This window comes from Trichosurus vulpecula, chromosome 2 (assembly GCF_011100635.1).
Source record: "Trichosurus vulpecula isolate mTriVul1 chromosome 2, mTriVul1.pri, whole genome shotgun sequence".
Lineage (NCBI taxonomy): Eukaryota > Metazoa > Chordata > Mammalia > Diprotodontia > Phalangeridae > Trichosurus > Trichosurus vulpecula.
The window spans coordinates 387,551,168-387,563,285 of record NC_050574.1 but is presented as its reverse complement, the minus strand read 5'-3'; the positions used below and the strand labels follow the sequence as shown (position 1 = coordinate 387,563,285).

The 12,118-nt window shown below is 40.9% G+C and overlaps 1 protein-coding gene across 1 annotated transcript; it reads right to left on the bottom strand.

The window, feature by feature from the left end:
- Positions 1–493: 493 nt before the first annotated feature.
- LYG1 (lysozyme g1) lies at positions 494–8,966 on the bottom strand. Its single transcript, XM_036742627.1, has 5 exons — positions 8,924–8,966; positions 5,720–5,824; positions 4,424–4,617; positions 1,185–1,320; positions 494–612 (listed from the first exon to the last, which is right to left on the bottom strand). The coding sequence occupies exons 1-5, from the start codon at positions 8,964–8,966 to the stop codon at positions 494–496; spliced, it is 597 nt and encodes a 198-aa protein (XP_036598522.1).
- Positions 8,967–12,118: the final 3,152 nt, after the last annotated feature.

The window sequence follows — 12,118 nt, the reverse complement described above, 5'->3', positions numbered from 1 at the left end:
AGAAAGAATGCTTGTTCTAGAGTCAAAGGACCTGGGTTCAGATCTTGCTTATTGCTATCTGTATGACCTTGGACAAGTCCGTTAGCCTTCTTGGTATTCAGCATCCTCATTGTTAAAATATGGGAGTTGGATTTGGTGGCTGCTGAGCTGCCTCTAAGCTCTAGATCTAGGATCCTATGAATTTAGAGTGTTCATCTACACCAGCAGATGGTATTTCCCCATCAGGATCTTTGCATACCAATGAAATCCCAAGTCTAGACCCCACAAGAAAAGTAGTGCATGCACACACTTCATTGGAGAAGTACCAGATGTTGATTATAACTTCCCTTTCAGTTTTTATTTCTCTTATTACTGGAATTCCAAAACAAATATGTTCATAGTTACAACCATTGCTTGTCAAGTCTTTATTTGGTATTTTGCCTTCCTTTGTTTTCCATAGTAATGATGAATAGCTCAATCCAGATAACATAGTCTTCTCTTATTTATCTTTAAGTTAGAATCCACATCTCTTATAATATCTGGCTCGAGCCAGGACATCATTACCAAAGTCACAATTGAGGTCTTGATTACTTGTGACATATCCTATTCCTTTATTGTAGGCACAGAGTCCACCTAAAATAAACAAATATGATTCAGTATAGGACAAGACATATATTTAAAAGGTTATTATTTCAGCCTTACAAAGAGAACCATAGACAGTTTCCAAAGGCATCTGGCCACCATGAAGTGGCTTAGATATTGGGACAACTGACTCAGTGACACTAAATTTGTCATTAAGCATTCCATCGTTCTTATTTCACTCTTTTATTTTTGTCTTTGTGTGTCCTTTGCTTAAAATGCCATTTAATCAATTGAATCAGTTCTTCAAAGATCTTGGATTTCATCAATGCCAGTACTCCCTCTACCTACACAATTCATAGCCTCTTACCCCTTAGTAGACAGTCTTCATGAGTTTCTGTGGTCAAAAACTTTGTCTACCAATCCTCTCTGGCAAAACCTCTGAACTTAACCAGGCTGGATCTTGCATGACAGAGCGTTGCTGAGAGGACATTGAAAGCTTTTCCAGCTTTGTAGCTGGAACACACTTTAGAACTCCACACAGCAAAGCCTTCATGAACACAGCGTGATTTTCCCATGATGATAGGATGTTCTGTCATGGGGGGAAGCAATGGAATTACATGTACCTCTCAGATACTGGTCGGTGGTCCACGTTGGGAATCTCCTCTGAATTTCTTTTATTCTCATAGTCAGAGTGTTGCTAATTTGAGCAACCCGTGGTTCACTGGTCCAATATGTAGGAATGTTCTGGACACCACCAGTCTAGAAAAAAGGCAACAGAAAGATGCCCTAGGATGAGGTTCGATGATTGTGATACTATTGCCTTTGTTTTTCCTAGTCTTGTTCTTTTCCTCAGCATTTTCCTCCTACTTCTCTTCTCAAACTGGGAAAGGACTGAAGCTTTAAGATTAAGATTTTGCTTCTAAAATGAAACATGGCAGTAGAAAAAAAGAGAGGTAGAACTGAAAGCCAAGGATGGAAGGAAGGTAAAAAAGGAAGGAAGGAAACAAGTATTTATTAAGCACCTACTATGCACTAGTTCAGGGGTGGGGAACTTGCGGCCTTAAGGACACATGTGGTCTTCTAGGTCCTTAAGTGTGATCTTTGGACTGGGTGCAAATTTTACAGGACAAATCCTTTTTTTTTTTAATTGACACATTTTTGTTCGTCTTTTATATTTTTATTTTATTTTAAAATGAATGTATTAAAAATACCAAAGAATAAAATAAGTTTCAATGAAATTCTTCTCCCAAATTGACCAGCACAACTAAACATTAGTAAGTCATAAAGGTTGAATTGACGGCTGCTATGCTTATGATTTAGTTCTAACTTCCCCCACCTGACTGGCACCACTACCCCACGTGGCTGATTGGTGAGAATTTATGGGAATTGACACAACAAAGTCATTAAAAGTTTAGTTAACTTTAAAATTAATAAATAGTTTTCATTTTTTGAAATTATTATGGACATAGTAGTGTTAAGGTCTAGGGGTGCCAGGACCCTGAAATTCAAGGGCAAGTGACACAGGTCCTGCCTCGAATGAATTTGACTCAAGCCTTCTTTCAGCCAGAGATAAGGTTTATTAGAACACTAGTTGGGGTGGGCAAGATTTTAAGAATCCACCATATTTATGACACTTGTATTGACAAGCGGGCCAGATTGAATCTGAGCATTGGCCAGACTCTTAAGGAATCTGAACATTTTAATGGGGGGGCAAGATGGACCTTATATACAGAAAGACTGTGAGAGGTATCTAGGAGTGGCCAAGTAGTGTGGGATGCCTGAGAAGTAACAAAGAAGGTCCAGGAAGGGCCAGGTGCTCCAGGCAAACACCAGGGACCTGGGCCATGTGGAAGGGGTCTAGATGGAATTACGGAACGGTGGTCTGCAGCAGGGTGGGGGGGGGGGAGGTGCAGACAATGAGGGCCACAATGAAAGAATTATTAACTGGGAAGGGTCGGACGCCAGGGACCTGAGCCATGTGGGAAAGTAAAGGGGCTTTTCCTTTTTGATCCCAAAGACACAGTCTTTTCCTTTTAGGGGTTCAGATCCCACCCCATCAGTAGTTAGATTTTTACCAAATAATGTAGATTTTTAAGTATATCTAATTGAAGTTTCTTGAATGAGGCCTTATTTGATTACAACTAAATTAATGCAGCCTTCCAACATGAAAAGGTTCCCTACCCCGAGCTTGTGATACTCACAAAACTCTGTGAGGTAGGTGCTATTATCATGCTCATTTTACAGTTGAGGAAACTGAGCTAAAGTGGTTAAGTGACTTGCCCAGGGTCACATAGCTAGTAAGTGTTTGAGGCTGGATTTGAACTCAGGTCTTCCTGACTCCAAGCACAGTGCCTCCTGGCTGATTCTAGATAGTTCAAAATTAATACACTCATACAGGCATGACACTTTTTTTGTTATTGGCACAATCACACCCAGTGAACATGGCTGAAATTGTTTTTCATTCACAACTATAATTCTTTTCGAAGAATCTGAGTGTTGAATTTACTATAACCTATCAGCTTTGCCAATTGGTGGAGAAAGAGGAGGAGCAAGAAGAAGAGAAGGAAGAAAAAGAAAGGGAGGTAGAGTTGGAAGAGTAAAGGAACATGTTAATGTTTCTTCCAAAAACATTTTAGCAAGTCTGGAGAAAAACCTGAATCTTATCTAACTTTACCTAGACAAGCTCAAGAACACCTGACACTCATCAGTAGAATCAAATTCTACAAGGTACCTGGGAGCAAGCATAAGGAAGTCATTCAAAAAGTTCAGTGAAGGCCTGAAATCTGCCTGACGGTTTTATCTTCTCTATGTAGGGGGTCCAGATTTGTAATTTCATTGTTCAAGTAGCACTGGGGCTGGAAAGTCCCTCCACTCATGCTGATCAGCAACTCTGTAATTTAGAATCTTAAGAGAGTTGCCTGGGGTCACTGAGAAACCAAGAAACTTGTCCATGGTCACACAGCTAGTATGCATCATAAGTAAGATTTGAACGCAGGTTTTATTGATTCCAATGTCACCCCACTAGCTGCTATACTACTTTGCTTCTTTTGTGATGTAGAATACAAAAAATTGTAGCAACAGTGCCAAACTTTCTCAATTTGGTCATTTTCCTTATACAATGATAGCCTAAGGAGGTATTTTAATTTTCTAAAACATTTTCTTTCTGCCGCTTTTTAGTTCAGTCAACACATTCTGTATATTTATGTTTAACCCTCCCATCTTCCTTAACTCTCTATGACTGTCAAAGGGAGCAACATTCTCCCCATAACTCAGGCTTTCAAACTTGGTGTCATCCTTGGTCCCTCACTCACCCACCCTCCATGTATTCAAGTAGCTCTGTGGAGAAGGGACCAGGCATTCCCACCAAATGCAAACTGACTGACAGCCACAGGACAGGTAAGTCATCCTGGCCGAAGCAACAGGACCCCAAGGGAGGGAGAGAGCAGTCAGCATCTGCAAACATGGCACCATCTACTTTGAAAAGACATCTATGATCCTTCTAAATGAAGCAGTAATACAGCTGGGCACTTCCCATCCTCTATCTACAGGTACATGGAAACAGCTATATTTTTATTTTAATTTATAGGCAAAAGAGATGGTCCGATGTAGTAAAAAGATCTGGGTTCTCTTTGGCTCCTACCCTTATTAGCAGCAGAACCATAGCCAAATCATTCTCTAAGCCTCAATGACTTCGTCTGTAAAATGGGGAGATTAATACTCGCACCACTGTCCTCACAGAGTTAAGAGGAAAGTGATTTGCCATCCTTAAATTATGTCGGTTATTATTATCATTGTAGTTGTTATTGTAGTAGTGGTAGTAGTGGTAGTGGTAGTGGAAGTGGTAGTAGTAGTAGTAAAGTACCTGCACCAAAACATTTCCATTGACTACATTCCCCCCACTGACAAGGACATTGCCTCCATATGACTCCCGGGACATGATACCAGCAATCACAGCAGGATCCACACAGTATTTTCGGCCAATCACCCTCAGTGTGGGCTGATATCTCTGGACATACGGCAAGTCCATTTCAGCCAGCCTTTCAGAAGCTCGGACACCTGAAGCAAATAGGAAAGGAAGCACAGTATGAACCCTTTGTGAAATATGGTTCTGCAAAATGTACAACCCGAGCTGGAACACGGCAACCGGCTGACCTGACATCTCAATCAGGGGTGGTGAATTGATGGGATCTCCATAGAGTATCTAAAGTGCAGAGCCCCAAGTGTTACTTGTGAATTCCCATCTGACCTAGTGGAGTATCTCTGGGCTCTCATATCCACTCTACCACTGACTTTCTTTTAGGTATTGTGCCTTCCAATTAGAATACAAGCTCCTTGAAAGCAGGGGCTGGCTTTCTTTTTCTGTTTGTATCCCCAATGCTTAGCAAAGTGGTTGGCAACTAGTAAGCGTTTAACAAATACGTTGTTGTTTTCATTCATTTGGGAATTCCCTACATGGATAAAATCACAGGTCTGATCCCTAACCCTTTCCAGTTTTCAAAGTGCTTTTACATAAATATTCTTCCAATCATTCTGAGAAATCAGCCAGGTGATAATTATTATCCTTGTTCTACTTATGAAGAAACTGAGGCTCAGAGAAGCTACACGATTTGTCCAAAGTACAAGGTTAATTCAGGTCTCTTCATTTCTAATCTAATGATTATTGATTGCACTACACCATTCCTGCCTCTCTTAAGAAGAATGAGGGGGAAAATAGTTCAAAATTTGAAAACAAATATTTTTTCGCCTGATTAGTCAGTCCCTTAGCAGATGCAAGAATTAGAGGCAGAAGACAGGGACCTTGGGGAGGGTGTGGCATGCAGAAAGAAATGATTTGCATGTTTTCCAAGTCAGAGGAAGTTCTTTGTGAGAGGATCCAGATACTGTGGGTCATAAGTGAGAGCTCTGGGTGTAGGTGCTGAGTAAAGAGACTGAAATCCTTCTAAAATTCTCCAGGAGTGGTGTTGGTTAGGAGCAAATCTGAGTTCTCATGAGAGGAACGGTAGCATGGAACTTGGTCCCTGAAAGGCAGAATTGTGGCTGCCAGGATAAGTCCTGACCAATCTGTAAAAGTGAATCTGATATTTAGGGACCTTTTTAAACAGACAGAAAAAGAATCTAGAAAAGAGAAAATATCTTCTTATTATGGTAAGTACCATACCACAGTAATTCAGTCCTCGCTGTCTTCCGATTATACATGAAGCTCCAGGGGTATCGATGTTTCTGACATTTCCATAGCAGCCCCAGCTAGTACTTTCAACAGGGTCTGGAGGAAGAGAGATTTCAGAGTACGTTATGTAGCTGATATAGTTCAGAACAGCTTTGACTATGGGTGTAGCCACATAATAGAAAACACATTAGCAGTGAATTCTTGCTTCCTGCTTCGTCAACTTTAAAAGGGGGTGGGGAGATTCATTTTGCTCATCAACCAGCACCGCTTATGTGGGAGCTGGGCTGTGAAACTATGTATGCACTGTTGGAGGCTGGGAAAAACTGCCTCTCAGAGCTTCCTTCTCCATTGTCTGCTGCATGCGGACTAAGGATGGTGTCCCCATAAAACTTGTGAAGAGTTGCCTTCTTGAGGAATTTCACAGAACTGAAGAGACCAAGGACTCAGGAAAAAGACACAGTTGGGGACCATCAGCTCTTGAGAAACTGATCTCCAATGTAAATGTAAAATGATTTCCAACTTATCTTGAATTCTAAAGCATCTCCCTTTCAAACCCTACTGACCCAGTCTAGCCTGTGAACTATTCAGATATGGTTTTGGAAGAGTAGGAAAATAATTCTTGGTCTCAACTTAATTTTTGTCCACTTTGTTCTCCTCTGGGACCTCAGTTTAGTCCCAGAGTTTCTCTCTAGGGGCTTAGATGTTACTTTAACCAGATAGGTGTTTTTTAAATAGAACCCTAGCTCTGAGGAAAGGAGTATTGGAAATATGTCCTCTGCCAGCAAGATCAGCAAAGGATGTCTGTGTGGGGGGGGGGTGAAGAATTTTAATTCATGTCTTTCATCCATTAAAATACGAGTTGTCCCTCTTGGGGAAGTCTCATTTCATTCTGCCTAAGAGGTTGGCTTGCAGGTAACTAAGGGCATGCAATTACTGAAAGGAAGAGGCTTCTTCCTTCGGGAAACTATCAGAACTGGACATATATTCATAACTGCTAATAATAACTAGCATTTACGTAGCACTTTCAGGTTTACAAAGCACTTCACAAATAATATTTCATTTTATCCTCAGGTTTATCAACCCTGGTGGTTAGGTGCTATTAATAATTATCCCCATTTTACAGATGAGGAAATGAGGTAGGTAGAGGTTGTAACTTGTCCAGGGTCACACACCTGGGATTTGAACTCAGTTCTTCCTGGTACCAGGCCCAGAGCTTTGTCTACTACACGGAGTAGCTACCATTTGTTCAGCTAGTATTTCTACTACTAGATTCCCTCTAAAATGACTTCTGGTGTTAGAACGAGCCTTGGACATGAGTATCAACCAAACAGGTCCCTGTTAAGCTTAGGAGTCCAGAAAAAGGGAGGGACATTTCCAGAGAGGATGACTAGGTCATTTCTGAGAGTGAGGGCTAAAAAGAAAGGCTCCCCCAAGTTACAGGATAACTAAATGAAATTGGAGATTGCCTTTTTTTGTTAAACTTTTTTTTTTAACACACCTGTGATTTCATCAATGTCTCTGGGAGATCTGGGTAATGGGCTTCAGTGCTCATCAGCACCTTCTTTGAAACTACTTACAGGCTTGGAGAATTAGCCATTAAAATGGCCCTGCCACTCCCTTCTTTTGGTTGCCCTTTCTAGTTATTTTGGGCATTAGTCAAAGTAATTTGTAATCAATAAGTTGTCCTGACCCAACACAAATCCATAGAAGACAATAGCTTACAGAAGAAAGATCACTGGGTTTGGAGGTAGAGGACCTGGGTTCAAATCTTCACTCAGCTATTGCTTTCATGGCATTAAACTAGGCATATAGCCTCCCTGGTCCTCAGTTTCCTCACCTATAAAATGAAGGGAGTGGACTAGATGACCTCTGAGGTCCCTTCTAGCTAATATGCTTTGAGAGAGTTGGACTAGATAACATCATCTTTTTTTTTTGGCAAGGCAATCAAAGTTAAGTGACTTGCCCAAGGTCATACAGCCATTACGTATCAACTCTGAGGCCAGATGTGAACTCAGGTCCTCCTGACTCCAGGGCCAGTGCTCCATCCACTGTGTTACCTAGGGCTAGATGACTTCTTAAGGTTACTTCCAGCTCTGAATCTGTGAAAAATATGTAGCACATTTCATATATTTCAATACATTTTAAAATGGAATTCTGGGAAATTCCTCCCAATCCTCTATCAAGCTGACATTTGCGAAAATGCTAGTATTAATTTGAAAGGGAGGTATGAATTCCTTTTAGATCTATAATCTTTTGGATTAGGAGATTACAGATAAGTACAGAGGTCCAGGAGTAGAAAATACCTTTTCCCCTTTATTCTTATGGTCGATATGTATGGAATTAATTCAGGTTTATCAACATTGCTGTTCATATCCTCTTTATGATTGGTATAATATATTCTTTTAAAGGTGTGTATCTTTCCAAGACACCCCCAAAGGACTAATGATGAAGCATATTATCCACCTCCAGAGAAAGAACTGATATTGTCTGAATACAGACCGAAGCATGCTATTTTTCTCTTTCTTTCTTTCATTCTTATTTAAATTCGAGTCTTCTTGTACAAGAATTACTAATACAGAAATGTTTTACAGGATTGCAAAAAGCAAAAGTGTGTATCTTTTGTAAATGGAATGACAAGTAAATTCCAGTAGCATACATTTAAATTCAGACCCCAAGCAATATTTTGCAAGTCTTCATTCTCAGAAACGACCTTGTTAGCCTATTTCCTTTCCTTTTTCTGGGCTCCAAGGAGAAAGAAGAACTGTGTAGAGAGTTTGGCCTGGAGTCAAGACTTGAGCTCTGGCCTCCAACACTTTCTGTGTTACCTTGAGCAAGTTTTCACTTATCTCCTGTCTGCCTCAGTTTCCTTAACTATAAAATGGGGATAACAATAGCTCCCACCTCCCAGGATTGTTGTGAGGTTCCAATGAGATGATATTTGTGAAATCCTTAGCAAGCACCTAGCACATAGTAGGAGCTTCATAAATGCTTGTTCTCTTCTCTTTCCTAGTTCTCTTCCTATACCTTAGTGCTAACACTAGAATTTGTTAGGAAGGAGAGGCTTTTTTTTAATCTGCAATTTCATGTTTTAGAAGCTCCATTCACCTGCCACCCACGGTTCCCCTCCTCCTCACCAACCCCAAGGACAAATAAATTTTAGCAATGCCAAATGGAATGGGAAAAGCAGCGACTTACAAACAAGGGCAGCAAGACCCAGAAGCAGCCAGGGAACGAGCATATTAATGGCTCTTGTTCTTCAGGACCTGGAATGGTTTTGAAATAAATATCAGTTTGAAGGAGTGAAAACATCAACAAACACCATAAAAATCTATACTGTTTCTACGGGAAAAACAAAAATAGGAAGGACTGAATTTCCCCAAGCCCCAACCAAGGGGGAAAAAAAAAGAGAAATCCTTTGAACTGTAATGGAAAAAAAAATGATAGTTCTATAGGCTTTGGTGTCCTTCAGCATCCTTTAAAATGACTTGAGTCTCCCTTGTCTCGTAGTGGTTCGAGTAATCCTGAATTTTCTTGATACTTTTCAAGGTAGGTATTTAAGGAGCTGTTGTAATTCAATCACTTTTCAGTCATGTCTGATTCCTGTGACCCCATTTGGGGTTTTCTTGGCAAAGATACTGGAGTGGTTTGCCCTTTTCTCCTCCAGCTCCTTTTATAGAAGAGGAAACAGAGGAAATCAGGGTGAAGTGACTTGTCCAGGGTCACACAGCTAGTGAGTATCTGAGACTGGATTTGAACTCAGACCTTCTTGACTCCAGGCCCAGCACTCTCTCCACTGTGCCACCTAGCTGTCCTTTAAAGAACAAACTTGTGAGCATTTCTTTCCTTCCTGAACCATGAAAATCCAGAACATAACTTTCTGTTCCTGGGCTGTTCCTGTCCTCTGCTCAAACCTCAGGCCTGGAGCTGTGACTGGAGAAGACAAATTACTTGATGATTATTCCTGCCTTTCAACAGCCTCTTCTTTGACAAAAGATATACACGTGCGGCTGCTAGATGGTTCAGTGAATAGAGCCTGGGCCCTAGAGTCAGGAGGACCTGAGGTCAAATTTGACCTCAGACACTTGACACACTTACTAGCTGTGTGACCTTGGGCAAGTCACTTAACCCCAATTGCCTTGCCTTCCCCCCTCAAAAAAAAAGAGAGGAAGGGAAAAAAAAGATATGCATGCAAAGGTGATTTCTTTTGTTGATACAGACAATTCTTTTTCTTTATTTTTTTAGCATTTAAAAATTTTTTTGAGTTCCAAATTCTCTCCTTCCTCACCCCCATCCACTGAGAAAGCAAACAATATGACATCAGTTACAGATGTGAAATCATGCAAAACCAATTTCTATATTAAAAGGTGATTCTTAATGTGAATGATCTTTCTCCACATTTGGGATATTTTCATTTTTCTTCCCCTTTTTTAGGCAGAAGCATTACAGCCTTAGAGTTGAAACTGCTGTCAGAGGCCATTTAGACCAATCCCATAATTTTACAGATGAAGACACCGAGGGCTGGCCCAGAAAAAGCTAAATAACTTGTCTGAGATCACAAAGATAATAATTTAGCAAAGCTGAGATTTGATTAACTCACTGTGCCCGCCCATGTTGACTCTGACTTATCACTCCCATCATCACCTGAAAGGGATCCTGTCTGATTCCTCCCACCCCATTCATATATCCAGGAAGGCCTAAGAGAAAGTCCTCGCCTGTTTCCAATTCCTCAGCTCCAGGTTCTCAGAACCAATAGAGAGGTGTGATATGTTGGACTGAGTGTGGGCCTGGGAGCCAAAAAAAGGCTTGGGTTTATGTTCTGCCTTAGATGCCATCTGTGTGACCTTGGGAATAGTTTTGCATCAGTTTGCTTATCTATAAGATGAGGACGATAAAAGCAGCTACCTCACACAATTATTATGGCGATCAAATGGCATGATGTATGTAAAGGGCTTTGTAGACTTTAAAGGGGTGAATAAATGTCAGCTATTATCATCACTGTGACTGCAACAGCCAACCTAATACATAGAAAATCTACACAGGAAAAGACTGGAGCTAGGGCACAGGGAGTCCAGGGAAGGCATCTCAGACATAATTAGATTATGTATACCTAGAAAGTTTAAAAAAGAAAAGAAAAGCCCATGAAACCAGGTCCTGAGACGAAGCAGCTTCTAGGGAATGGCAACATCTTTAAGGCAGCACAACGGAGAAAGTGCTGGGCTTGGAGTCAGGAAGACCTGAGTTAAATCCCTCCTCAGATACTTACTAGCTGTGTGACCCTGGGCAAGTCACTTAACTTCTTTTGGCCTTAATTTCCTCATCTGTAAAATGGGGATGATGATAAGATCTACCCTATCCCAGGGTTTTTATGAGAATTTAATGAAGTAATATTTGTAAAGTACCGTGCAAACTTTAAAGTACTATATAAATGCTAGCTGTTAAAATCATTATCTTTTTTTTGGGGGGGGGGGAGGAAAGGCAATTGGGGTTGACTCGTCCAAGGTCACACAGCTAGTAAATGTGTCAAGTGTCTGAGGCTGGATTTGAACCCAAGTCCTCCTGACTCCAGGGCTGGTGCTCTACTCACTGTGCCACCTAGCTGCCCCTAAAAGTCATTATCTTATGCGCCCTCACTTCAGGAAGAGACAGGAGTGACACTTGCCAATTGGCAACCGCTGTGTTCTAGACCCTCCCCGCACAACACACAAACCTACCTTCTAATCACCATCAAAAAATACCAAAGTGCCAGTCTCCTCACAGTCCAATAGAAAAATACGTAAGTGCCCTCTTCACCTTGACCCCAGGGTATGTAGATGACTGCCTTCACTGTCTCCTCCCTCACCCAACTCCACTTGCCCTATACATTTAACAATAAAACTCCTTCTTCCCTGTTGCAGGATGAACTTCCCCTCAGATACCCATCATTATAACACACCATTATTATCACTATGCACTGCTATGACTCTTGACACCTTCAAAATGCTTTAAAAGTTATTTCCCTTAGTCGTTCCTCGTGGGAGGAGAAGTGCCTGAGAGGAATTTAATACTATGTTGGAAAAAAACTCATTTAAAACTTAAAACTTTATTGGAAAGAAAAGAAAATAGGAAGATAAATTTGTACCACTTTCTGTTTGCCAAGCCAAAGCTTATAAGTCATTTCAGCAAATATCATGGCTTTTCTTTTACTGCATTGGTTAATGAAGATAGTCTAATTTTTCAGAATGCTTAAAAGTACAGGGAGGAGAGGTCCACAATTATTCTGAACACTGTTATATTGTTGCCCTGTACATAAAGGAAGCTGTAGCCACGGCTGGAACAGACCTATTCAGGCAGCAAACAGAAAACATCTATTTAGCACCCACTGAGCACATGGCACATACAGAACAGAAAGAC

Bases quoted from the DNA above. Each gene is read 5' to 3' on its own strand.
- LYG1 (XM_036742627.1), bottom strand. From the start codon at position 8,966: ATGCTCGTTCCCTGGCTGCTTCTGGGTCTTGCTGCCCTTGTTT. The intron at 1,321-4,423 runs GTACTTTACTAC...CCTTTTTTCTAG, and splicing joins ATGGAAATGTTTTGGTGCAG to ACTGGTGGTGTCCAGAACAT. The intron at 613-1,184 runs GTACATGTAATT...TGTTTATTTTAG, and splicing joins CACCGACCAGTATCTGAGAG to GTGGACTCTGTGCCTACAAT.